Source organism: Salvelinus namaycush, chromosome 32 (assembly GCF_016432855.1).
Source record: "Salvelinus namaycush isolate Seneca chromosome 32, SaNama_1.0, whole genome shotgun sequence".
NCBI classification, from domain to species: Eukaryota; Metazoa; Chordata; class Actinopteri; order Salmoniformes; family Salmonidae; genus Salvelinus; species Salvelinus namaycush.
Window position 1 is genome coordinate 32,716,177 of NC_052338.1, and position 26,705 is coordinate 32,742,881.

General features: G+C 43.6%; 1 protein-coding gene and 1 non-coding gene across 2 annotated transcripts in view; both read left to right on the forward strand.

Moving 5' to 3' along the window:
* LOC120027098 (gamma-aminobutyric acid type B receptor subunit 1-like) overlaps positions 1-19,438 on the forward strand; it is a 44,175-nt gene extending 24,737 nt beyond the window's left edge. Inside the window, exons 4-6 of the mRNA XM_038971937.1 lie at positions 3,126-3,209; positions 19,061-19,128; positions 19,262-19,438. Coding sequence (XP_038827865.1) covers positions 3,126-3,209; positions 19,061-19,128; positions 19,262-19,438 — 329 coding nt within the window. The remainder of the gene's footprint in view (positions 1-3,125; positions 3,210-19,060; positions 19,129-19,261) is intronic.
* On the forward strand, positions 8,211-8,287 carry trnav-uac. Its single transcript has one exon. It is a non-coding gene; the product is annotated as a tRNA-Val (tRNA).
* Positions 19,439-26,705: the final 7,267 nt, after the last annotated feature.

Below are 26,705 nucleotides of genomic sequence, written 5' to 3' on the forward strand. Positions count from 1 at the left end.
GTAGTTCTGGGCTGATCCCTCACCTTCCTCATTATCATTGATGCCCCACGAGGTGAGATCTTGCATGGAGCCCCAGACCGAGGGTGATTGACCGTCATCTTGAACTTCTTCCATTTTCTAATAATTGCGCCAACAGTTGTTGCCTTCTCACCAAGCTGCTTGCCTATTGTCCTGTAGCCCATCCCAGCCTTGTGCAGATCTACAATTTTATCCCTGATGTCCTTACACAGCTCTCTGGTCTTGGCCATTGTGGAGGGGTTGGAGTCTGTTTGATTGAGTGTGTGGACAGGTGTCTTTTATACAGGTAACGAGTGGAGAACAGCAGGGCTTCTTAAAGAAAAACTAACAGGTCTGTGAGAGCTGGAATTCTTACTGGTTGGTAGGGGATGAAATACTTATGTCATGCAATAAAATGCAAATGAATTACTTAAAAATCATACAATGTGATTTTCTGGATTTTTGTTTTAGATTCCGTCTCTCACAGTTGAAGTGTACCTATGATAAAAATTACAGACCTCTACATGCTTTGTAAGTAGGAAACACTGCCGATTTTGCAGGTTATCAAATACTTGTTCTCCCCACTGTATGAGACTCCAGCTTCAGGGATTTGTTTTTTTTGCAATTTGTTCCAGTCATTGGCAGCAGAGAACTGGAGGAAAGACAGCCAAAGAAGGAGTTGGCTTGGGGATGACCAGTGAAATATACCTGCTGGAGCGCGTGCTACGGGTGGGTGCTGCTATGTTGACCAGTGAGCTGAGATATGGCGGGGCTTTACCTTGCAAAGACTTATAGATGACCTGGAGCCAGTGGGTTTGGCGACGAATATGAAGCTAGGGCCAGCCAACGAGAGCATACACGTCGCAGTGGTGGGTAGTATATGGGGCTTTGGTGACAAAACGGATGGCACTGTGATCGACTACATCCAATTTGCTGAGTAGAATGTTGGAGGCTATTTTGTAAATTACATCACCGCAGTCAAGGATCGGTAGGATAGTCAGTTTTATGAGGGTGTGTTTGGAAGCATGAGTGAAGGATGCTTTGTTGCGAAATAAGAAGCCAATTCTAGATTTAATTTTGGATTGGAGATGCTAAATGTGAGTCTGGAAGGAGAGTTTACAGTCTAGCCAGACACATAGCTATTTGTAGTTGTCCACATATTCTAAGTCAGAACCGTCCAGAGTAGTGATGCTGGACGGGCGGGCAGGTGCGGGCAGCGATCAGTTGAAGAGCATGCATTTAGTTTTACTTTGCATTTAAAGAGCAGTTGGAGGCCACGGAAGGAGTGTTGTGTGGCATTGAAGCTCGTCTGGAGGTTAGTTAACACCGTGTCCAAAGAAAGGCCAGAAGTATACAGAATGGTGTTGTCTGCTTAGGGGCGGATCAGAGAATCACCAGCAGCAAGAGCGACATCATTGATGTATACAGAGAAGAGAGAATTGAACCCTGTGGCACTCCCATAGAGACTGCCAGAGGTCTGGAAAACAGGTGACTGGCACTGGGAATGAGACTGGGTCTTGGACTGGGAACGGGAATGTGACTGGCAAGAAGGTTTGTGGCAAGAAGTGGCAAGAAGGTTTGCTGTGTCTGTCAGCGTAGTGTCCAGAGCATGGAGGCGCTACCAGGAGACAGGCCAGTACATCAGGAGACGTGGAGGAGGCCGTAGGAGTGCAACAACCCAGCAGCAGGACCGCTACCTCCGCCTTTTTGCAAGGAGGAGCACTGCCAGAGCCCTGCAAAATGACCTCCAGCAGGCCACAAATGTGCATGTGTCTGCTCAAACGGTCAGAAACAGACTCCATGAGGGTGGTATGAGGGCCCGACGTCCACAGGTGGGGGTTGTGCTTACAGCCCAACACCGTGCAGGACGTTTGGCATTTGCCAGAGAACACCAAGATTGGCAAATTCGCCACTGGCGCCCTGTGCTCTTCACAGATGAAAGCAGGTTCACGCACATGTGACAGACGTGACAGAGTCTGGAGACGCCGTGGAGAACGTTCTGCTGCCTGCAACATCCTCCAGCATGACCGGTTTGGCGGTGGGTCAGTCATGGTGTGGGGTGGCATTTCTTTAGGGGGCCGCACAGCCCTCCATGTGCTCGCCAGAGGTAGCCTGACTGCCATTAGGTACCGAGATGAGATCCTCAGACCCCTTGTGAGACCATATGCTGGTGCGGTTGGCCCTGGGTTCCTCCTAATGCAAGACAATGCTAGACCTCATGTGGCTGGAGTGTGTCAGCAGTTCCTGCAAGAGGAAGGCATTGATGCTATGGACTGGCCCGCCCGTTCCCCAGACCTGAATCCAATTGAGCACATCTGAGACATCATGTCTCGCTCCATCCACCAACGCCACGTTGCACCACAGACTGTCCAGGAGTTGGCGGATGCTTTAGTCCAGGTCTGGGAGGAGATCCCTCAGGAGACCATCCGCCACCTCATCAGGAGCATGCCCAGGCGTTGTAGGGAGGTCATACAGGCACGTGGAGGCCACACACACTACTGGGCCTCATTTTGACTTGTTTTAAGGACATTACATCAAAGTTGGATCAGCCTGTAGTGTGGTTTTCCACTTTAATTTTAAGTGTGACTCCAAATCCAGACCTCCATGCGTTGATAAATTTGATTTCCATTGATAATTTTTGTGTGATTTTGTTGTCAGCACATTCAACTATGTAAAGAAAAAAGTATTTAATAAGAATATTTCATTCATTCAGATCTAGGATGTGTTATTTTAGTGTTCCCTTTATTTTTTTGAGCAGTGTGTATATATATATATATATATATATCATCTAGCTCTCTTTTATTATACCTCGCCATCTCTCTCTCCCCCCTCTCTTTCTATCTGTCTCCCCCCTCTGAATTTGTGGGAATGTGTGTTGCTATCTGAGTCTCTCTCTCTCATCTCTGTCTGTCCTTCGCTCTCGCTCTCTCCTTCTCGTCTCTGTGTCTCTCTCTCTCTCTCTCTCTCTGCCATATTCTCTCTCCTCCATTCTCCCTCCCTTCCTTTCTCTTACCCTCCACCTCTTGGTCTCTCTCTGTCTCTTTGTATTATCCATCTTCAATGTAACTGTCTTTCTCATCCCCCCCCCCGTTCTTAATATCTCTCCACCTCCCCTCTTCTTTCCGCAGGTGGAGGGATGGCACTGTCATTACTTATTTTAATTGTCTTGGTGTTCCCCTTCCTCACGGCGGCCAAACACAATACAACCGCGGGTAATGAATTTTTGCTTTCATTTAAATGTGTCTTTTACGTGACGTGTGTGTGTGTGTGTGTGTGTGTGTGTGTGTGTGTGTGTGTGTGTGTGTGTGTATGAGTGACTGTGTGTGCTTGCATGGTACTGTATCTCTGCATTGGTCGAAGGTCCCTCCCTCTGTTTTGATGGCTTAGTTTGCATGTATTGGTATTCTTCATATGTATGGACTCCTTTCTCATCAACCAGATCAGTCAACACATTGGCACAAAAACCACTGTGACTGCTCCTGAGACCACGGCTCTGTCCCAAATGACACCCTATTCACCTAGTGCACTACTTTTGTTCAGAGCCCTATGTAGGGAATATGGTGCCATTTGGGATGCAGCCTAATACCAGAGACAGCCAGACAGCCGGCCACCATTTCCAGCCACTTCCAACAGTGAATTCGTGGCAGGCTAGACTAAACCCCAGGGTTAAAAACCAATCGACCACAAACGAGAGAGTGGTGCCACAACATGAATGGACATTTGCTGTGAACGTCCGCCGCTTGTTATCACATGACATAGTGGTATGACACTAAAGCTCTCAGGCAGAATATCTTGTTATACACCCTGTTACATACCCTGTTATATACACCCTGTTACATACCCTGTTATACACACGGTTATATACTGTTATACACCCTGTTATATGCTGTTATACACCCTGTTACATACCCTGTTATATACACCCTGTTACATACCCTGTTATATACACCCTGTTACATACCCTGTTATATACACCCTGTTACATACCCTGTTATACACCCTGTTATATGCTGTTATACACCCTGTTACATACCCTGTTATATACACCCTGTTACATACCCTGTTATATACACCCTGTTACATACCCTGTTATATACACCCTGTTACATACCCTGTTATACACCCTGTTATATGCTGTTATACACCCTGTTACATACCCTGTTATATACACCCTGTTACATACCCTGTTATATACACCCTGTTACATACCCTGTTATATACACCCTGTTACATACCCTGTTATATACCCTGTTATATACTGTTATACACACGGTTATATACTGTTATACACACTGTTATATACTGTTATACACACTGTTATATGCTGTTATACACCCTGTTATATGCTGTTATACACCCTGTTACATACTGTTATATACCCTGTTATATACCCCATGTTATACACCCTGCTATATACTGTTATATATACCCTGCTATATTCCCTGTTATATACTGTTATATACCTCCTGTTATACACCGTTACATACTCTATTATATACACCCTGTTATACACCCTGTTATATGCTGTTATACACCCTGTTATATACTGTTATACACCCTGTTATATACACCCTGTTATACACCCTGTTATATACTGTTATACACCCTGTTATATACTGTTATACACCCTGTTATATACTGTTATACACCCTGTTATATACTGTTATACACCCTGTTATACACCCTGTTATACACCCTGTTATATACTGTTATACACTGTTATACACCATGTTATATACCCTGTTATACACCCTGTTATATACTGTTATACACCCTGTTATATACCCCATGTTATACACCCTGTTATATACTGTTATACACCCTGTTATATACCCCATGTTATACACCCTGCTATATACTGTTATATATACCCTGCTATTCCCTGTTATATACTGTTATATACCTCCTGTTATACACCGTTACATACTCTATTATATACACCCTGTTATACACCCTGTTATATGCTGTTATACACCCTGTTATATACTGTTATATACACCCTGTTATACACCCTGTTATATACTGTTATACACCCTGTTATATACTGTTATACACCCTGTTATATACCCTGTTATATACCCCTTGTTATACACCCTGTTATATACTGTTATACACCCTGTTATACCCTGTTATATACCCCTTGTTATACCCCCTGTTATATACTGTTATACACTGTTATACACCATGTTATATACCCTGTTATACACCCTGTTATACACCCTGTTATATACCCTGTTATATACCCCTTGTTATACCCCCTGTTATATACTGTTATACACTGTTATACACCCTGTTATACACCCTGTTATATACACCCTGTTATACACCCTGTTATATACTGTTATACACCCTGTTATATACCCTGTTATATACCCTGTTATACACCCTGTTATATACACCCTGTTATACACCCTGTTATATACACCCTGTTATACACCCTGTTATATACTGTTATACACCCTGTTATATACACCCTGTTATATACCCTGTTATATACACCCTGTTATATACTGTTATACACTGTTATACACCATGTTATATACCCTGTTATACACCCTGTTATATACTGTTATACACCATGTTATATACTCTGTTATACACCCTGTTATATACTGTTATATACCCCATGTTATATACCCTGTTATACACCCTGTTATATACTGTTATACACCATGTTATATACTGTTATACACCATGTTATATACTGTTATATACCCCTTGTTATACCCCCTGTTATATACTGTTATACACTGTTATACACCATGTTATATACCCTGTTATACACCCTGTTATATACTGTTATACACCCTGTTATATACACCCTGTTATATACTGTTATACACTGTTATACACCATGTTATATACCCTGTTATACACCCTGTTATATACTGTTATACACCATGTTATATACCCTGTTATACACCCTGTTATATACTGTTATACACCATGTTATATACTGTTATACACCATGTTATATACCCTGTTATACACCATGGTATATATCATGTTATATACCCTGTTATACACCCTGTTATATACTGTTATACACCCTGTTATATACACCCTGTTATATACTGTTATACACTGTTATACACCATGTTATATACCCTGTTATACACCCTGTTATATACTGTTATACACCCTGTTATATACTGTTATACACCATGTTATATACCCTGTTATACACCATGTTATATACTGTTATACACCCTGTTATATACTGTTATACACCATGTTATATACCCTGTTATACACCATGTTATATACTGTTATACACCCTGTTATATACTGTTATACACCATGTTATATACTGTTATATACCCTGTTATACACTCTGTTATATACTCTTCTATATTCGGTTAAACACCCTGTTATATAATGTTATGCACCCTGTTTTACACCCTGTTATGTACTGTTATATACTCATGCTCACCCTGTTATATACTCATGCTCACCCTGTTATATACTCATGCTCACCCTGTTATATACTCATGCTCACCCTGTTATATACTCATGCTCACCCTGTTATATACTCATGCTCACCCTGTTATACAGTGCATTCAGAAAGAGTTCAGACCCCTTGACATTTACACATTTTGTTACGTTACAGCCTTAAACAAAAATATTTAATCAATTTTAGAATATCTACACACAATACCCCATAATGACAAAGCGAAAACAGTTATCAATTTTAGCAAATGTATTAAATATTTAAAAAACACAAACCCCATATTTACATAAGTATTCAGACCCGTTGCTACGAGACTCGAAACTGAGCTCAGGTGCATCCTGTTTTCATGAATCATCCTTGATGTTTCTACAACTTGATTGGAGTCCACCTGTGGTAAATTCAATTGATTGGACATGATTTGGAAAGGCACACACCTGTCTATATAAGGTCTCACAGTTGACAGTGCATGTCAGAGCAGTAAAATAAGCCTTAAGGTTGAAGGAATTGTCCGTAGAGCTCTGTCGTGGAATTTCTAATCAACGGGAAGAGAGACTGCAGATTCTTTCAAACACTTTATCATAAGATTTGCAAAAATGGAGTATCAACTACCCACTCAACAGTGCAACGAACAGTGCCGGTTCAATGCTTTTATAGAGAAGACGCATACAACCCCTTTCTGTATACGTGGCAGTCAGTAGATAGTGTGTAAAAGGTAATTCGTTGTCTTTGTAAACTTAAGATAGCACAAGGTTGATTAGACCGAGGTCTCAACCGTCTAACTGCATTCACAACAACAAACATCCTGTCACGCCCTGGCCTTAGTTATCTTTGTTTTCTGTATTATTTTAGTTAGGTCAGGGTGTGACGTTTGTGTGTATTTGTCTCGTCTTGGGTGGTTGTATTGTATAGGGGGTTTTGTAGAGTTTATGGGGTTGTGTTCAGTGTAGGTGTCTAGGTATGTCTATGGTTGCCTGAGTGGTTCTCAATCAGAGACAGCTGTCTTTCATTGTCTCTGATTGGGAGCCATATTTAAGGCAGCCATAGGCATTAGGCTGTTGTGGGTAATTGTCTATGTCTAAACGTTAGTAGCTTGTGTGTGCACTTTCGTTTTGTAGCTTCACGGTCGTTTTGTTGTTTTGTTTGTAAAGTGTTTCGTTTCGTGTTCATCTTCTTCGTAAATAAAAAGAGGATGTATTTATATCACGCTGCGCCTTGGTCCACTCTTCCTCATCAAGACGATCGTGACACATCCTTTCTGCAAGGTTCCATACATGTGACTTTCTTTAGATAGTAAACCCACGGGATTTCACATGCTGCGGTCGCACCCAAACGTCTCCTAAGCCCAGTCTTATGATTATGTCACACCAAGACAAGAGACTATCCTTTTAAGCAGTAAAACACAGGATAGCATGACTAATGATGTCATTTTCCACTGCATTTCCTCCCTTTTGAGACTCAGTATTAGGTAGCCTAATAGAAAATGACTTACAAGCATTTCCTTAAACAAGCATTAACACGAGGGAAAATAAAATGCTTTCTTACACTTAGGACATTACAATTGTAAATTACCTTTTGTCATTGAATTGCACTGAAGGGTTGAAACTCAATCTCAGAAGGGGGTAAGGAACATATGAATTCAAACATCATTACATACTTTAACACCACACACAAGAAGAGATCAGAACGACAGCTCAGTTCATATCTGATTCAGGAAATCCAGACATGACAAATTATTACTTCGGACAAATATGAATACAAATGTGGTCCCGTGTGGCTCAGTTGGTAGAGCATGGCGTTTACAACGCCAGGGTTGTGGGTTCATTCCCCACGGGGGGACCAGGATGAATATGTATGAACTTTCCAATTTGTAAGTCGCTCTGGATAAGAGCGTCTGCTAAATGACTTAAATGTAAATGTAAAAAATGTCAAAGAGAATAACAACACATTCTGTTGAAACACTGGCAACCTCATCGCAGAGGCATAGGGAAATTATGCCGATCATCCAGCAGACTCAATCTGGTGAGATTTATCTAAACAAAACAGAACAAACAACGCAACAAATACAGTCCTTTTATATATCACTCAATACATCCCAACATATCACTCAAGGTGTGTAAACTTCAATCCAAAAGACTGGTAATTGCCCCATTTTGACACGACTCACCATAGTGACTGTGTAAAAAAACAACACTACTGATGAGAAACAAAACAAAACCAAATTAAAATAACAAAATCGGATTAGAATCACTACCCATAATAACTCCATAAAGAAAAAAATTGTACCCATAACTTGATTCAAGGAATAGAAACATAGACTAGAGACAGGACTATCCATCTCATGGTCCGAATTACACATATAAATATTCACAATAACCTTCTCCGTAATTATCCATCATTACAAATTACTTTAAATTCATTATCCAATGTCGCTCGGCTTTCCAGTGAGGGCGATCAAACCACACTAGAATGTCAGGAAAGAGGTCAGAGGTCATTCAAACCCTTCAAAGAAGCGTCTCTTTCTCTTATTAGACCAATTATCTAAAAACAGTTAATAATTTCATACATTTCGTGTCCCAGGTTCACAGTAAGTTTCTCCAGTACATTTTTTTATCAAAAATAATTCATGTGTTCAATTAAACTCAGAAAATAAAAACTTCTGAAAATCCCATGCGTGACTGTGCCCCTTTTAAAATACCTCGGCACTAACCCATATTCATAACCAGTAAGGTGTGTGTGCGTGCTGCTGGTGTGTGTGTTTTTTTACCATATGGTAAAAACAAACAGAAATGGCCAGTCCTTATTGTAATGGGTGCGTGCTGGTGGCAGGGAAGTCAGGCGCAGGAGAGAACTTGGTATAAACGGAGCAGTTTAATAAATATTCAATAAACTTTGAAAACCAAAATATACAAAATAAAATAAGAGGGTGCAAAACCCGCCGCACACCAGAACATACAACAAACAATCGCCGACAAGGACATGAGGGGAAACACAGGGTTAAATACACAACATGTAATTGATGGAATTGGAACCAGGTGTGATGGAAGACAAGACAAAACAAATGGAAAATGAAAAGAGGATCAGCGATGGCTAGAAGGTTGGTGACGTCGACCGCCGAACACCGCCCGAAACAAGGAGAGGGACCGAGGAGGAGAGGGACTTATTTAATTTGGTAGTTTACTGCCTAATCCGGATACCTTTATACTAACTACACTGCAGAATTTCACTCACTGCTCTCTCCTAAAAACCGTAGCCTCGGGAAACATTTCAAAGAGCGAGAGAAAAAATAATTACTACCCCCATGCTCCTGGATTGGAAACAAAGCATTTCTTTAGCATAAGGGATCAGTGATGTTTTTTCCCTGGCACCTATTAAAAAGTTGTTTGAGATGGGGTCTCCTATGTCTCATAAAAACGTATCTACGTATATATCTATATGATCCACTATTGATCTAGGCCATACACATACACACATACACACACACATATATACACACACACACATATACACACACACACACACACACACATACACACACACACATACACATACACACGCACACACACAGACGTGCACACACAGACGCACACACACATACACACATACACATACCCACCCACATATATACATACACATACATACACACACACATACACATACACACACATACACAAACACACATTCACCGCTATGTACCATTTTCCTGACCCGCTGCTTTCAAGAGGATTTGTTACTGCTCTTCTGAAAAGATGCTAAGACTTGCATCGCAGCATCCCCCCCCCCAAATGCAGCGGGCGCAGTAGTCTCCATTACCACTACTCATTATTTAACCTTGTACCATGTATTACTAAAGTATCGCATCATTAGAGTGCTAAAAAATAAACAAATTAGCATAAACCCAGCAAAAAAAAAGAAACGTCCTCTTACTGTCAACTGCGTTTATTTTCAGCAAATTTAACATGTGTAAATATTTGTATGAACATAAGATTCAACAACTGAGACATAAACTGAACAAGTTCCACAGACATGTGACTAACAGAAATGGAATAATGTGTCCCTGAACAAAGGGGGGGTCAAAATCAAAAGTAACAGTCAGTATCTGTTGTGGCCACCAGCTGCATTAAGTAGTGCAGTGCATCTTCTCCTCATGGACTGCACTAGATTTGCCAGTTCTTGCTGTGAGATGTTACCCCACTCTTCCACCAAGGCACCTGCAAGTTTCCGGACATTTCTGGGGGGAATGGCCCTAGCCCTCACCCCCCGATCCAACAGGTCCCAGACGTGCTCAATGGGATTGAGATCCGGGCTCTTCGCTGACCATGGCAGGACACTGACATTCCTGTCTTGCAGGAAATCACGCACAGAATGACCAGTATGGCTGGTGGCATTGTCATGCTGGAGGGTCATGTCAGGATGAGCCTACAGGAAGGGTACCACATAAGGGAGGAGGATGTCTTCCCTGTAACACACAGCGTTGAGATTGCCTAGAATGACAAGCTCAATCCGATGAGTCAGGTTTGTAGGCCTCCTTGCTCGCACATGCCTTTTCAGTTCTGCCCACAAATTTTCTATAGGTTTGAGGTCAGTGCTTTGTGATGGCCACTCCAAAACCTTGACTTTATTGTCCTTAAGCCATTTTGCCACAACTTTGGAAGTATGCTTGGGGTCATTGTCCATTTGGAAGACCCATTTGCGACCAAGCTTTAACTTCTTGACTGATGTCTTGAGATGTTGCTTCAATATGTCCACATCATTTTCCCACCTCATGATGCCATCTATTTTGAAGTGCAGCAGTCCCTCCTGCAGCAAAGCACCCCACAACATGATGCTGCCACCCCCGTGCTTCACGGTTGGGATGGTGTTCTTCGGCTTGTAAGCCTCCCCCTTTTCCTCCAAACAGAACGATGGCCAAACAGTTCTATTTTTGTTTCATCAGACCAAAGGACATTTCTCAAAGTGATGTTTTTCCCCATTATATCTCTATAGTACCTCAGGATCTTATCCTGGAACACTTTCATCAGGACTCTGTCCTGGTATCTATAATAAGTGTGACCTGTTCCTAGAACAGGACTTTCTAAAAGTTAACTTTCCCCAGTTGGAGGTTGTTTTGAAGAAAATCCGTCTCATCCTTAATTGATCTTATCTGTCCGAAATGACGTATCCACTCACTGACACTCCCGGCAGGTCTGAGGTGGGTCCCTTTCTGCTCCGTTTTAATCTGAGTGTGTGGTACCCTGAGCCATGTCTAAAGGAGACCCTGTGCACAGTTTATTCTCGGTCTCCTGGGCGCAATCAGCAAGCGGAGTTAGCTTCCCACCACTGTCACCAAATTGTCGTGGAATATCTAATCAAAGGGAAGAGAGACTGCAGATTCTTTGAAACAACAATTTATCATAAGATTTGCAATAATGGAGAATCATCTACCCACTCAACAGTGCAGCCAGTAGATAGTGTGTAAAAGGTCATTTGTTGTCTGTGTAAACTTAAGATAGACTGTTCAGCCCTCGGGCTATCAACCGTGCTAACTGCATTCACAACAACAACAGCAACAGCTCTCACACAGGATTGTTTCGAGGCACGGATCTGGGGAAGGGTACCAAAAAATGTCTGCAACATTGACGGTCCCCAAGAACACAGTGGAACCACCAAGAATCTTCCTAGAGCTGGCCACCCGGCTAAACTGAACAATCAGGGTAGAAGGGCCTTGGTCATCTCAGGGAGGTGATTAAGAACCCGATGGTCACTCTGACAAAGCTCCAGAGTTCCTCTGTGGAGATGGGAGAACCTTCCAGGAGGACAACCATCTCTGCGGCACTCCACCAATTCGGAAGCCACTCCTCACTAAAAGGCACATGACAGCCCACTTGGAGTTTGCCAAAATGCACCTAAAGGACTCTCAGACCATGAGAAACAAGATTCTCTGGGCTGATGAAACCAAGATTGAACTATTTGGCCTGAATGCCAACCGTCACGTCTGGAGTAAACAGCAGCATCATGCTGAGAGGATGTTTTTCAGCAGCAGGAGCTGGGAGACTAGTCAGGATTTGAGGGAAAGATGAACGGAGCAAAGTACAAAGAGATCCTTGATGAAAACCTGCTCCAGAGTGTTCAGGACCTCAGACTGGGGTGAAGATTCAGCTTCCAACAGGACAACGACCTTAAGCACACAGCCAAGACAAATGCAGGAGTGGCTTCGGGACAAGTCTCTGAATGTCCTTGAGTGACCCAGCCAGAGCCCGGTCGAACATCCCTGGAGAGACCTGAAATGTAATTGAATCCAATTTAGAATAAGGCTGTAACATAACAAAATGTGGAAAAGGGGAAGATTCTGAAATACTTTCCAAATTCACTCTATGCGTCAGCCTACTAATTATACAAATGGGCCCTAATTATATTTCAAAATTAATATCAAATTTGCTAGCCTATACTTATAATGCATGTGCTGCACCAGAATCACATGTTCTCTCCCTGCTTTATTATGGTTTGAACCATGTATGTAATTCCAGTCCATATAATACAATACAACACAGTAATATAGTTCACACTAAACAATATTAGCCTACTGGAGCTAGTTTCATATATTTACCCAGGAGAGCATATAGCTAGCTACATCTATGGGCTGTTATGTTCTTCTGTCGTGCGTAATGTGCAGTAGCCTATATCTTATTTGTATTGGAAAACGGCACAATCTTTTGGGCTTGGGCTCAGTATTAGGGCACAAGGCGAGACCCAGATGCAGACACGGGAGGCAGATGGTTTGAGTCTTTCGTTATTTATTACATCTTAAAGGGGTAGGCAAGAGAATGGTCGTGGACAGGCAAAAGGTCAAAACCAGTTCAGAGTTCAGGAGGTACAGTGTGGCAGGCAGGCTCGAGGTCAGGGCAGGCGGAATGGTCAGGCAGGCGGGTACAGAGTCCAGAAAACAGGCAAAGGTCAAAACCGGGAGGGCTAGTAAAAGAGAATAGAAAAGCAGGAGCACGGGGAAAAACACGCTGGTTGACTCAGAACATTCAAGACAAACTGGAACAGAGAGACAGGAAACACAGGGATATTTACACCAGGGATAACAAGCAACACCTGGAGGGGATGGAGACAATAACAAGGGCAGGTGAAATTGAGCAGGGTGTGACACTCAGGTAGCGTCAGGCTCAGGTAGCGTCAGGCTCAGGTAGCGTCAGGCTCAGGTAGCGTCAGGCTCAGGTAGTCAGGCTTGAATTTTAGATCAAAGCTCTAATCAAATCCAGACATATTTAAATTCTTTATAATGATTTTTAATGACGCTTCGGGTTTTGGTGGGAAATAACCGGGTTACCTGGGAGAAAAGTGCTTTATTCTCAGGATAGAACATGTTGTAAAATACTGGGAAAATATTCAAGCCTAGTACATATTATGTCACACATAAACTCCCAGTGTTTGTGATTGGAGTCACGTCCAGTGATCTTACCTGCCCTCTGGTGCCGAAGGATGGGACGTGTGTGTGTGTGTGTGTGTGTGTGTGTGTGTGTGTGCTCTGACTGAGGGGGTGTTGGGATGGTGTAATTAGGAGGTGATACTGTGGGTGAACTCGGGCCGTAATCACAGGTTCCAAATGCAACCGTACTCAAGGGAGCTGCATGCACACACACACACACACACACACTGTAACGGCAGTCTAAGTCGTCCTCCTCCTCAGACGAGGAGAGGCGAGAAGGATCTGAGGACCAATGTGCAGCGTGGTAATTTTCCATGATTTAATTAACACAAAACATGACACTATACAAAATGACAAAACAAACTAACCGTCACAGTCCTAGCTGGTGCAGACAAAACACAAAGACAGGAAACAACCACCCACAATCCCCAACACAAAACAAGCCACCTATATATGATTCTCAATCAGGGACAACGATTGACAGCTGTCTCTGATTGAGAACCATATTAGGCTGAACACAGAAACAGACAACTAGACACACAACATAGAATTCCCACCCAGCTCACGTCCTGACCAACACTAAACAAGCAAAACACATAAGAACTCTGGTCAGGACGTTACACACACACACACAGACACACACACACAGACACACACACACACAGACACAGACACACACACAGACACAGACACACACACGCGCACACACAGACGCACATACACGCGCACACACATACACGCGCACACACAGACACGCGCACAGACACACACACGCGCGCATACACACGCACACACACACACACACACACACAGACGCACATACACACGCGCACACACAGACACGCGCACAGACACACACACACACAGTGGTGTAAAGTACTTTACTTTAACATCCCTGGTCATCCCTACTGCCTCTGATCTGGAGGACTCACTAAACAGAGAACATCCCTGGTCATCCCTACTGCCTCTGATCTGGAGGACTCACTAAACACAAATGCTTCGTTTGTAAATGATGTCTGAATGTTTGCACGATTTCCTAGACTGCACGTCTAGTTTGCTTAATATAAAGAATGTAAAATTATTTCTACTTTTTTTATATACTTAAGTATATTTTAAACCAAATACTTTTAGACTTTTACTCAAGTAGTATTTTACTCGGTGACTTTCACTTTTAAGTTATTTTTGCTAGATCGAATCCCCGAGGTGACAAGGTACAAATCTGTCGTTCTGCCCCTGACCAAGGCAGTTAACCCACTGTTCCAAGGCTGTCATTGTAAATAAGAATTTCTTTAACTGACTTGCCTAGTTAAATAAAGGTTAAATAAAAATAAATGTTCTGTTTATTTATTTAACTAGGCAAGTCAGTTAAACACATTCTTATTTACAATGAACCCCGGCCAAACCCGGACGACGCTGGGCCAATTGTGCGCCGCCCTATGGGACTGCCCTATGGGACTGTTCACGGCTGGTTGTGATACAGCCTGGAATTGAACCAGGGTCTGTAGTGATGCCTCTTACACTGAGATGCAGTGCCTTAGACCGCTGTGCTACTTGGGAGCCTCAAATTAAGGTATATTTACTATTACTCAAGTATTAAAATTTGGTATTTTTCCCACCACTGCACACACAGCTGTGTTTTTGGGACATTTCTGGACTTTTTGTAGTGTATATTTTTTGCCTAATAAAAATCCTATTTTCCCTAACCCTAAACATAGCCCTAAACCTAACCCCAAAACCCTAAACCTAACCCTAAACCCCAAAACCTTAAACCTAACCCTAAACCCTAAACCTAACTCTAAACCCCAAAACCCTAAACCTAACTCTAAACCCCAAAACCCTAAACCTAACTCTAAACCCCAAAACCCTAAACCTAACCCTAAACCTAACCCCAAAACCCTAAACCTAACCCTAAACCCCAAACCTAACTCTAAAACCCTAAACCTAACCCTAAACCCCAAACCTAACCCTAAACCCCAAAACCTAACCCTAAACCCCAAAACCCAAAACCTAACCTTTAAGCTTAAAATAGTATTTAAACAAATTCAGGACCTGAAAAAAAAAGTCCTGATGTTTCAAAAAAGTTATTGTTTTCCTTCCCTTTTAACAGTATTAAGTTGAATTATTAGGACGTTGGGGTACTAATAGTGTAGGAAAACAAATACACGCATGCACACAGACACACACACACGTCCTCAGGGAGATGGGGTATAGAGACGTAGTTACAACACAGCAGAACAGACGGAATACCCACAGCACAACACTCAGACATATGCGAAATCATAGAAACAGAATCTAAATTCTGGATTACGTTTCTATGTGAGAAACACGATGCTATGTGGCCTGTTGAGAGGACACAGGCTGTTATCTAGACAAAACCTATAGCTACTTTTCCAGCTACACTGTTATGCTAAACTGTTATGCTACACTGTTATGCTACACCGTTATGCTACACCGTTATGCTACACCGTTATGCTACACCGTTATGCTACACCGTTATGCTACACTGTCATGCTACACCGCTATGCTACACCGTTATGCTACACCGTTATGCTACACTGCTATGCTACACTGTTATGCTACACTGTTACACCGTTATGCTACACCGTTATGCTACACCGTTATGCTACACCGTTATGCTACACTGCTATGCTACACTGTTACACCGTTATGCTACACCGTTATGCTACACCGTTATGCTACACCGTTATGCTACACCGCTATGCTACACCGTTATGCTACACTGTTATGCTACACCACTATGCTACACCGCTATGCTACACCGCTATGCTACACCGCTATGCTACACCGTTAATCAGCTAACAACACAACGACAGCAGACTGAATACCCACATTTAGATGCACGAGAGAACAATATGCTATTATGCGGATGGCAGCAGTACATCACTCCAATGAGAATTACATCCTGTTAAACCTGCTAGGCCTATACAGCAACAGTGTGAAGCTAGCCTACAATATTAATCAGCTGGCATTATTGCATTCATGTAAATGGGCTAATTGTGTTGTATTGCAAGGTGTGTGTGTGTGTGTGATAGTGTAGGTGTGTGTTTTAGCCTGACAAGCAGGGAGAATTCAGTCCTCAGTTGACATGATTTTGTTTGTTGATGTGTTCATCAGAGCTTGTCTACCTCCCCCGTCTGTGTACTATCTCCTTCACGAGACACAGGGGCATTTTATTGGGGCTCTGATCTCAATGACTCAATTCAAAGGGGCATTATTGGCATGGGAAACATATGTTAACATTGCCAAAGCAAGTGAAATAGATAATAAACAAAAGCGAAATGAACAGTAAACGTTACACAATCAGAAGTTCCAAAAGAATAAAGACATTTCAAATGTCATATTATGTACACACAGTTAAAGTACAAAAGGGAACATAAATAAACATTTTGGATTTGTTTTCGAATTCTTTGTGGGTCTGTGTAATCTGAGGGAGATATGTGTCTCCAATATGGTCATACATTTGGCAGGAGGTTAGGAAGTGCAGCTCAGTTTCCACCTCATTTTGTGGGCAGTGTGCACATAGCCTGTCTTCTCTTGAGAGCCATGTCTGCCTACGGCGGCCTTTCTCAATAGCAAGGCTATGCTCACTGAGTCTGTACGTAGTCAAAGCTTTCCTTAAGTTTGGGTCAGTCACAGTGGTCAGGTATTCTGCCACTGTGTACTCTCTGTTTAGGGCCAAATAGCATTCTAGTTTGCTCTGTTTTTTTGTTAATTCTAATGTGTCAAGTAATTTTTTATTTATTTTTTCTCAAGATTTGTTTGGGTCTAATTGTGTTGCTGTCCTGGGGCTCTGTGGGGTCTGTTTGTGTTTGTGAACAGAGCCCCAGGACCAGCTTGCTTAGGGGACTCTTCTCCAGGTTCATCTCTCTGTAGGTGATGGCTTTGTTATGGAAGGTTTGGGAATCACTTCCTTTTAGGTGGTTGTAGAATTTAACGGCTCTTTTCTGGATTTTGATCATTAGCGGGTATCGGCCTAATTCTGCTCTGCATGCATTATTTGGTGTTTTACGTTGTACACAGAGGATATTTTGTTGCAGAATTCTGCATGCAGAGTCTCAATTTGGTGTTTGTCCCATTTTGTGAATTCTTGGTTGGTGAGCGGACCCCAGACCTCACAACCATAAAGGGCAAAAGGTTCTATGACTGATTCAAGTATTTTTAGCCAGATCCTAATTGGTATGTCGAATTTTCTGTTCCTTTTGATGGCATAGAAGGCCCTTCTTGCCTTGTCTCTCAGATGGTTCACAGCTTTGTGGAAGTTACCTGTGGCGCTGATGTTTAGTCCAAGGTATGTATAGTTTTATGTGTTGCCTAGGGCAACGGTGTCTAGATGGAATTAATATTTGTGGTCCTGGCAACTGGACCTTTTTTGGAACACCATTATTTTTGTCTTACTGAGATTTACTGTGAGGGCCAAGGTCTGACAGAATCTGTGCAGAAGATCTAGGTGCTGCTGTAGGCCCTCCTTGGTTGGGGACAGAAGCACCAGATCATCAGCAAACAATAGACATTTGACTTCAGATTCTAGTAAAGTGAGTTCGGATGCTTGGAGAAGAAGAAGACGGAACGTAAACTACTCAACATGGAGACAGCAGTTGATAAACTGGAGGCCATGTTTCAGAAGGCCCAGGCTGACATGGAGGACATGGAGAAGCAGCGGAGGCTGGACTTCCTGACTAATGCTCCTCCTTCTCAAAACCCATTGGAGAAGGTCACAAGGGGAGGGACTTTGAATCTCCTCCTCCAATACGGTTGAAAAAGAGGCGAGGAGCTAGGATGCGAGGAATCATGAAAAGATAGATTGATGTCTGATAAGTAGTCAGTAGGTATAGAGCTACACCTAGTGGCCACGGGCAGGTACTGACAGTGTTTACAGGCAGAAAAGGCTAACAGACTAACAGATACAGAGAGATCTGACAGATAGGTCGCATCCCAAAATGGCACCCTATTTCCATAGTGCACTACATTTGACCAGAGCTCTATGGACCCTAGTCAAAAGTAGTGCACTATAAAGGGAATGGAGAGCCATTCGGGACTAAGCCAGAGGACAGGGTTGGCTGGCTGGCTGATTGACTGGCTGGCTAGTTGACTGTTTGGCTGGTTGGCTGGCTGACTGGTTGGCTCTCATCATGTCCTGGTCATTTCTTGTTTATCTGAAGGTGTGTCTCTCTTCTTGTTCCCAGGAGGCTGTGCTATCATCCGTCCTCCCAGAGATGGAGGGATACGGTACAGAGGACTGACCCAAGAGCAGGTAGGGGACGCAGGTTTATTTACTGTACTGGATTGTAACAAATGTAGATGGCAATTATTCAACAGATACAGCTCCCTATCTCACGTTATGTGTGTGTGTGTGTGTGTGTGTGTGTGTGTGTGTGCGTATCCAGATCCGCAGTGTGCAGGTGTTACCTCTGGACTATGAGATTGAGTACATCTGCAGAGGGAACAGAGTGATCGTAGGACCCGAGGTGAGGAAGTGTCTACCCAACGGTACCTGGACTGACCTCACCCAGCGCAGCAAATGTTGTGAGTATCTCTTCTACTCTAATACACTCCATAACTGACCGTATATCCATATATTTACTTCCACGTGTGACGGACTGGGTGTCCTGTGCACCACAAGACTGTGTTAGCCCACAGAGCTAAACGTCTAGACATTCGCATTGGGCAGCTAACAGAAGTCCAGTCTTAGTCAAGGTTACTCATAAACTCTCCATCTCTTTCTGCTTCGACCCGTCTTTCTCCATCGTGCGTACTGTCTACTTTCAGCCCCTTCAAAACAGGGGGACTACTCCTTTTAGAACGAGGTAAGGCCCTCTAACATCCATTCACATACTCGACTGCTATCCACTCAAGGCATGCAGCTTTTTCATGGCAACGATGTTACGTCTCTATAACCACTGTCGACTCACTGTGACCCCACGCCGACTCACTGTGACCCCACGTCGACTCACTGTGACCCCACGTCGACTCACTGTGACCCCACGTCGACTCTCTGTGACCCCACGTCGACTCACTGTGACCCCAAGTCGACTCACTGTGACCCCACGTCGACTCACTGTGACCCCACGTCGACTCACTGTGACCCCACGTCGACTCACTGTGACCCCACGTCGACTCACTGTGACCCCACGTCGACTCACTGTGACCCCACGTCGACTCACTGTGACCCCACGTCGACTCACTGTGACCCCACGTCGACTCACTGTGACCCCACGTCGACTCACTGTGACCCCAAGTCGACTCACTGTGACCCCAAGTCGACTCACTGTGACCCCAAGTCGACTCACTGTGACCCCAAGTCGACTCACTGTGACCCCAAGTCGACTCACTGTGACCCCAAGTCGACTCACTGTGACCCCAAGTCGACTCACTGTGACCCCAAGTCGACTCACTGTGACCCCAAGTCGACTCACTGTGACCCCAAGTCGACTCACTGTGACCCCAAGTCGACTCACTGTGACCCCAAGTCGACTCACTGTGACCCCAAGTCGACTCACTGTGACCCCAAGTCGACTCACTGTGACCCCAAGTCGACTCACTGTGACCCCAAGTCGACTCACTGTGACCCCAAGTCGACTCACTGTGACCCCAAGTCGACTCACTGTGACCCCACGTCGACTCTCTGTGACCCCACGTCGACTCTCTGTGACCCCACGTCGACTCACTGTGACCCCACGTCGACTCACTGTGACCCCACGTCGACTCACTGTGACCCCACGTCGACTCACTGTGACCCCACGTCGACTCTCTGTGACCCCACGTCGACTCTCTGTGACCCCACGTCGACTCACTGTGACCCCACGTCGACTCTCTGTGACCCCACGTCGACTCTCTGTGACCCCACGTCGACTCTCTGTGACCCCACGTCGACTCTCTGTGACCCCACGTCGACTCTCTGTGACCCCACGTCGACTCTCTGTGACCCCACGTCGACTCACTGTGACCCCACGTCGACTCACTGTTCCACTCTTTAGTTATCTTTTCTGTGTTTTCTCTCTCACTCTTTATGAAAAATCTTCACAGGCTCAGTTGTTTGTCCACTCGCGTGTTGTAGTACAGGGAGAATGATACAGTAGTGTTATGGAAACATATTAGAACCTAAAAGCTGAGGAATACATTTTCTCCTGCCCCCCCAACCCCCTCAAGCCTACCTCCCTCCCTTCCTTCCATCTCACCCATACCCCCTCTAACCCTGACACCACCTTCCCTCCCTTCCTTCCATCTCACCCATACCCCCTCTAACCCTGACACCACCTTCCCTCCCTTCCTCCCTCTCACCCATACCCCCTCTAACCCTGACACCACCTTCCCTCCCTTCCTTCCATCTCACCCATACCCCCTCTAACCCTGACACCACCTTCCCTCCCTTCCTTCCATCTCACCCATACCCCCTCTAACCCTGACACCACCTTCCCTCCCTTCCTTCCATCTCACCCATACCCCCTCTAACCCTGACACCACCTTCCCTCCCTTCCTTCCATCTCACCCATACCCCCTCTAACCCTGACACCACCTTCCCTCCCTTCCTCCCTCTCACCCATACCCCCTCTAACCCTGACACCACCTTCCCTCCCTTCCTCCCTCTCACCCATACCCCCTCTAACCCTGACACCCCCTTCCCTCCCTCACCCCTCCTTTCCTCCCTCTAACCCTGACACCCCCCCTCCCTTCCTCCCTCTCACCCATACCCCCTCTAACCCTGACACCACCTTCCCTCCCTTCCTCCCTCTCACCCATACCCCCTCTAACCCTGACACCACCTTCCCTCCCTTCCTCCCTCTCACCCATACCCCCTCTAACCCTGACACCCCCTTCCCTTCTCACCCCTCCCTTCCTTCCTTCCTCTCACCCCTACCCCCTCTAACCCTGACACCCCCTTCCCTCCCTTCCTTCCTCCCTCTCACCCATACCCCCTCTAACCCTGACACCCCCTTCCCTCCCTCCCTTCCTCCCTCTCACCCATACCCCCTCTAACCCTGACACCCCCTTCCCTTCCCACCCTCACCCCTCCCTTCCTTCCTCTCACCCCTACCCCCTCTAACCCTGACACCCCCTTCCCTCCCTTCCTTCCTCCCTCTCACCCATACCCCCTCTAACCCTGACACCCCCTTCCCTCCCTCACCCCTCCCTTCCTCCCTCTCACCCATACCCCCTCTAACCCTGACACCCCATTCCCTCCCTCACCCCTCCCTTCCTCCCTCTCTAACCCTGATCTATCCTTCCGTCCCCTAGTACTACAGTGCCCGCGGGTGTGGACGTCTCTGGAGAACGGGCGTGTATCCGCGTGGCCCCTGGGGCCCCCAGTGGAGGGGACGGTACTGCAGTACAGCTGTCTGCCGGGATTCATCCTGGTCGGCAGGAACTCAACACACTGCAACAAGCTGGGCAAGTGGGACTCTCCCAAACCCGTCTGCCACTGTGAGTAAAGACACTGAAGCGATATAATAATATAGTGCTTTGATCAAAAAGGGGATCTTAGGACTCTAACTGATGTACATTTTTACCAGAACCAATTTTGGATTTGCTCTGTTAGTACATGGCTCTGCTAGCGTATGGCTCTGCTAGCGTATGGCTCTGCTAGCGTATGGCTCTGCTAGCGTATGGCTCTGCTAGCGTATGGCTCTGCTAGCGTATGGCTCTGCTAGCGTATGGCTCTGTTAGCGTATGGCTCTGTTAGCGTATGGCTCTGTTAGCGTATGGCTCTGTTAGTACATGGCTCTGTTAGTACATGGCTCTGTTAGTACATGGCTCTGTTAGTACATGGCTCTGCTAGTACATGGCTCTGCTAGCGTATGGCTCTGCTAGCGTATGGCTCTGCTAGCGTATGGCTCTGTTAGCGTGTGGCTCTGCTAGCGTGTGGCTCTGCTAGCGTGTGGCTCTGCTAGCGTGTGGCTCTGCTAGCGTGTGGCTCTGCTAGCGTATGGCTCTGCTAGCGTATGGCTCTGCTAGCGTATGGCTCTGTTAGCGTATGGCTCTGTTAGCGTATGGCTCTGCTAGCGTATGGCTCTGCTAGCGTATGGCTCTGCTAGCGTATGGCTCTGCTAGCGTATGGCTCTGTTTACAGTAAGATATAAAGTAGCTCTATATCCAGTATGTGTTGTGTGTATTGAAACTAACACAATTCTCTGTTTTGTTCTTCCACCGTGTGTCCATTTTGAAGATGACAGACATTACACAGGTAAGACCATTTTCCAACATTTCTCCCGTAAGATTGTATTGATTTTTATTTAATTGCTATCCATTTAGATTTTGCACTGTGTATAGGTACGTCTAAAGGGAAGTAACACGAGCAAGCAGTTGCTTATGAACAGATACGTTTGTTGATAGTTTTACCATGTGTAGATCTTCTATATGGGACTATTCAAATGAAGCGTGATGTTTTTTTTGTAGCCTAACGAGCCGTGAGCTCACGCGAATGGTTGATATCCGGGCAGCGAACCATTCATGTTAGCTTGCGTGGTTAGGAGGCTCGTGAGTCTAACATTTTTGTAGAAGCTGACGATTTCTATTATCTGATAAATTGATCGCTTTGTCAATCCCGCACATGATGGCAGTGTTGCACTGAAAATACATCTGGGTTTAACGTCACAATAACGTCATATTCTCGATTGCATGTGATTAAGAAAAATATAGACTCTATATTTTATTTACTTACTTTATTTATCCAGGTAGTGTCATTATTTATTTAGCCTTTATTTATCCAGGTAGTGTCATTATTTATTTAGCCTTTATTTATCCAGGTAGTGTCATTATTTATTTAGCCTTTATTTATCCAGGTAGTCTCATTATTTATTTAGCCTTTATTTATCCAGGTAGTGTCATTATTTATTTAGCCTTTATTTATCCAGGTAGTGTCATTATTTATTTAGCCTTTATTTATCCAGGTAGTGTCATTATTTATTTAGCCTTTATTTATCCAGGTAGTGTCATTATTTATTTAGCCTTTATTTATCCAGGTAGTCTCATTATTTATTTAGCCTTTATTTATCCAGGTAGTCTCATTATTTATTTAGCCTTTATTTATCCAGGTAGTCTCATTATTTATTTAGCCTTTATTTATCCAGGTAGTCTCATTATTTATTTAGCCTTTATTTATCCAGGTAGTCTCATTATTTATTTAGCCTTTATTTATCCAGGTAGTCTCATTTATTTATTTAGCCTTTATTTATCCAGGTAGTGTCATTGAGATCAAATCTATTTTTCAAGAGAGACTTGGTCCAACAGCAGCAGCAGAAAGACAATATTCAGACAAATATCAGACGTAACAACTTTCAGATGTAGACACACGTACACTACAATTACATACAGAAACATACAAACATCATAAGTAAACTCAATCATATGTACCACCGCTTGAAATCCTAATAACAATCACAGTCCTCAGTGATGTGAGTCAATCAAATGTTTAAATTCCTCCGAAGAAACAAGATCCTGAAGTTTCAAACTGATCTGCAGAGACTTCCAACACCACAGAGTTGACTGAGTAACTCAAACACTTTTTGTCAGGGGCTATTGGGGTCAGGACATTCAAGTAAAGTCATTGAGAATGTTATGATGCCATGTAAACGTCATTCAAAGGTTAGACCAAGTCCTAAGCTAATTGACATTAGTTTACACATCTGTCCTACGGCGCGACAATAGTAGACTCTGATTGAAGCTCTATGTATTAAATAACAATCTCCCTCCCGTCGTATATAAGCCAATATGACACCAAGGTCGATGAAAATGTAAAAATCACCTTGTAGGTACACAACACTCGTCTCCTCATGAGCCATCCGGCCGTTACCAAGAACCACGTACCGGATTTTAACAGGGTTGTTAGCATTAGGAAAAGAAAATCTCCTAGCTCCTAATGCTAGCTCATTATCTAGACATCAGATAAAAACGAGACAACAGCATCCACAAAGTGACCATTAAGACGTGCCACCTTTCAGACTGAATACATTTGTAAGGGCAACAGTTTACTACAGTTGCTACATTTTTTGACAATGCTAACATATTTTTTTTCGCCAAAGCTCAGAGTTCTAAGGCATATTTTTAGGTAGCACTTTTAAGTGGTTCTTATTACAGTGTAATTACATTGTAACAAGTAGTGTAGTTCACTGTAACGACTCATAGTTAATGTAATAACAAGATGTAATCTGGTAGTAATTGCAATATGTAATTACAGTAGTGTACCAACGATTGCTTGTTACAAATGGGCAAGTTTGCACTAAATTGAACAACTTATACAGTACATTACAGTACCCATCTTGAAAACCTGATTCTCATTTTCAAGCTTCAAGCTCTCCAAGTGGGAGAATAAATACACTTGTTTTGTAAGAGATTTATTATGAAAAAGCAAGAGATCGCTATGGTCACAGGTAAGATCAGGGATATTGCCCGTGCGTAGTGAAACAGGTCGGTATCGTGGTGAAATGGAAGAGGAAGGTATATGTAACTAGGTTAACCTTTTGTTAGGTTCTAATTTTGAGTAAATAACTCAGACACTAGAAAAGCTTAACCAAGTTAAATCCAACACCTTGAAGAAATAGAGAATGAAACTCATTTCATCCTCTATTGCCCTTTTTACCGACGATATATATGCTTGCTCTTATTCCAGAAAGCGCACCAGATATACCTTGGCATTTTGTGGCTTAGCTATGAGGATAAACTGAAATGGTTTTTTGTCCATTGTGTATTTTCCGTTTGCGGAATCCTTAGATGAAGCCTCGAATGAAAGAAAAAGGGCTACTTAGACACAAAATATTTTTATATTTTAACTATGTGTCAAATGGCACGTGTGTATATAAATTGTGTATAGGCTTGTCTCCCACAATAATCTTCTCTTTGTGCCAGACTGGGTTCAAATGCCTTCTGTTTCAGTTTTCTGTATAAAAAAAACGATGTGTTCGTAGACGAGACAAAACATCAAGACAGGAGAGAGAAAGTATGTTTTCCATGCAATTTGTTTAGCTATTTAGGGGGGGATACATGAATTTAGCATAGGTAGATAGCTATCTAGCTAGCATTTGCCAGCTACCTAGCCCAGTGTTGGAGCCATATGGCTCTGGGTAACTGTAGCTAGTACGCAAACGTAGTTAGCTAGCTAGCAAACGTTAACTGGCGTTTTTGTTATGCCTACCAACTAGGCTAGCTAGCTAGTTACCAAAGCATATTCTTCAGACTTTCCATGCAATATGTGTTGTTTGGATTAGCTAGCATGCTAACAGTTTTAGTACAGGGACAGAGTCTTGGAAATTTGTGTTTGCGTGCGCCATGAAGACAAGATGCACCTGCTAAAATCGGTTTCCTATTGAACATACTTCTTTCCGTAAGAAATATTATAGTTTGATTACATTTTAGGGTATCTGAGGAATAAATAGAAACGTATTTTGACTTGTTGAAACAAAGTTTAGATGTAGATTTTCAATTTCCTTTCTCTGCATGTTGAACAAGTGGATTACTCAAATTGATGGCGCCAACTAAACAGACTTTTTGGGATATAAAGAAGGATTTTATCTAACAAAACGACACTACATGTTATAGCTGGGACCCTTTGGATGACAAATCAGAGGAAGATTTTCAAAAAGTAAGTGAATATTTAATCGCTATTTGTGAATTTATGAATCCTGTGCCGGTGGAAAAATATTTTTGATGTGGGGCGCCGTCTTCAAACAATCGCATGGCATGTTTTCGCTGTAATAGCTACTGTAAATCGGACAGTGCAGTTAGATTAACAAGAATTTAAGCTTTCAACCGATATAAGACACTTATATGTACCTAAATGTTTAATATCCATCATTTTTATGATTATTTATTTGAATTGCATGCCCTCCAGTTTCATCG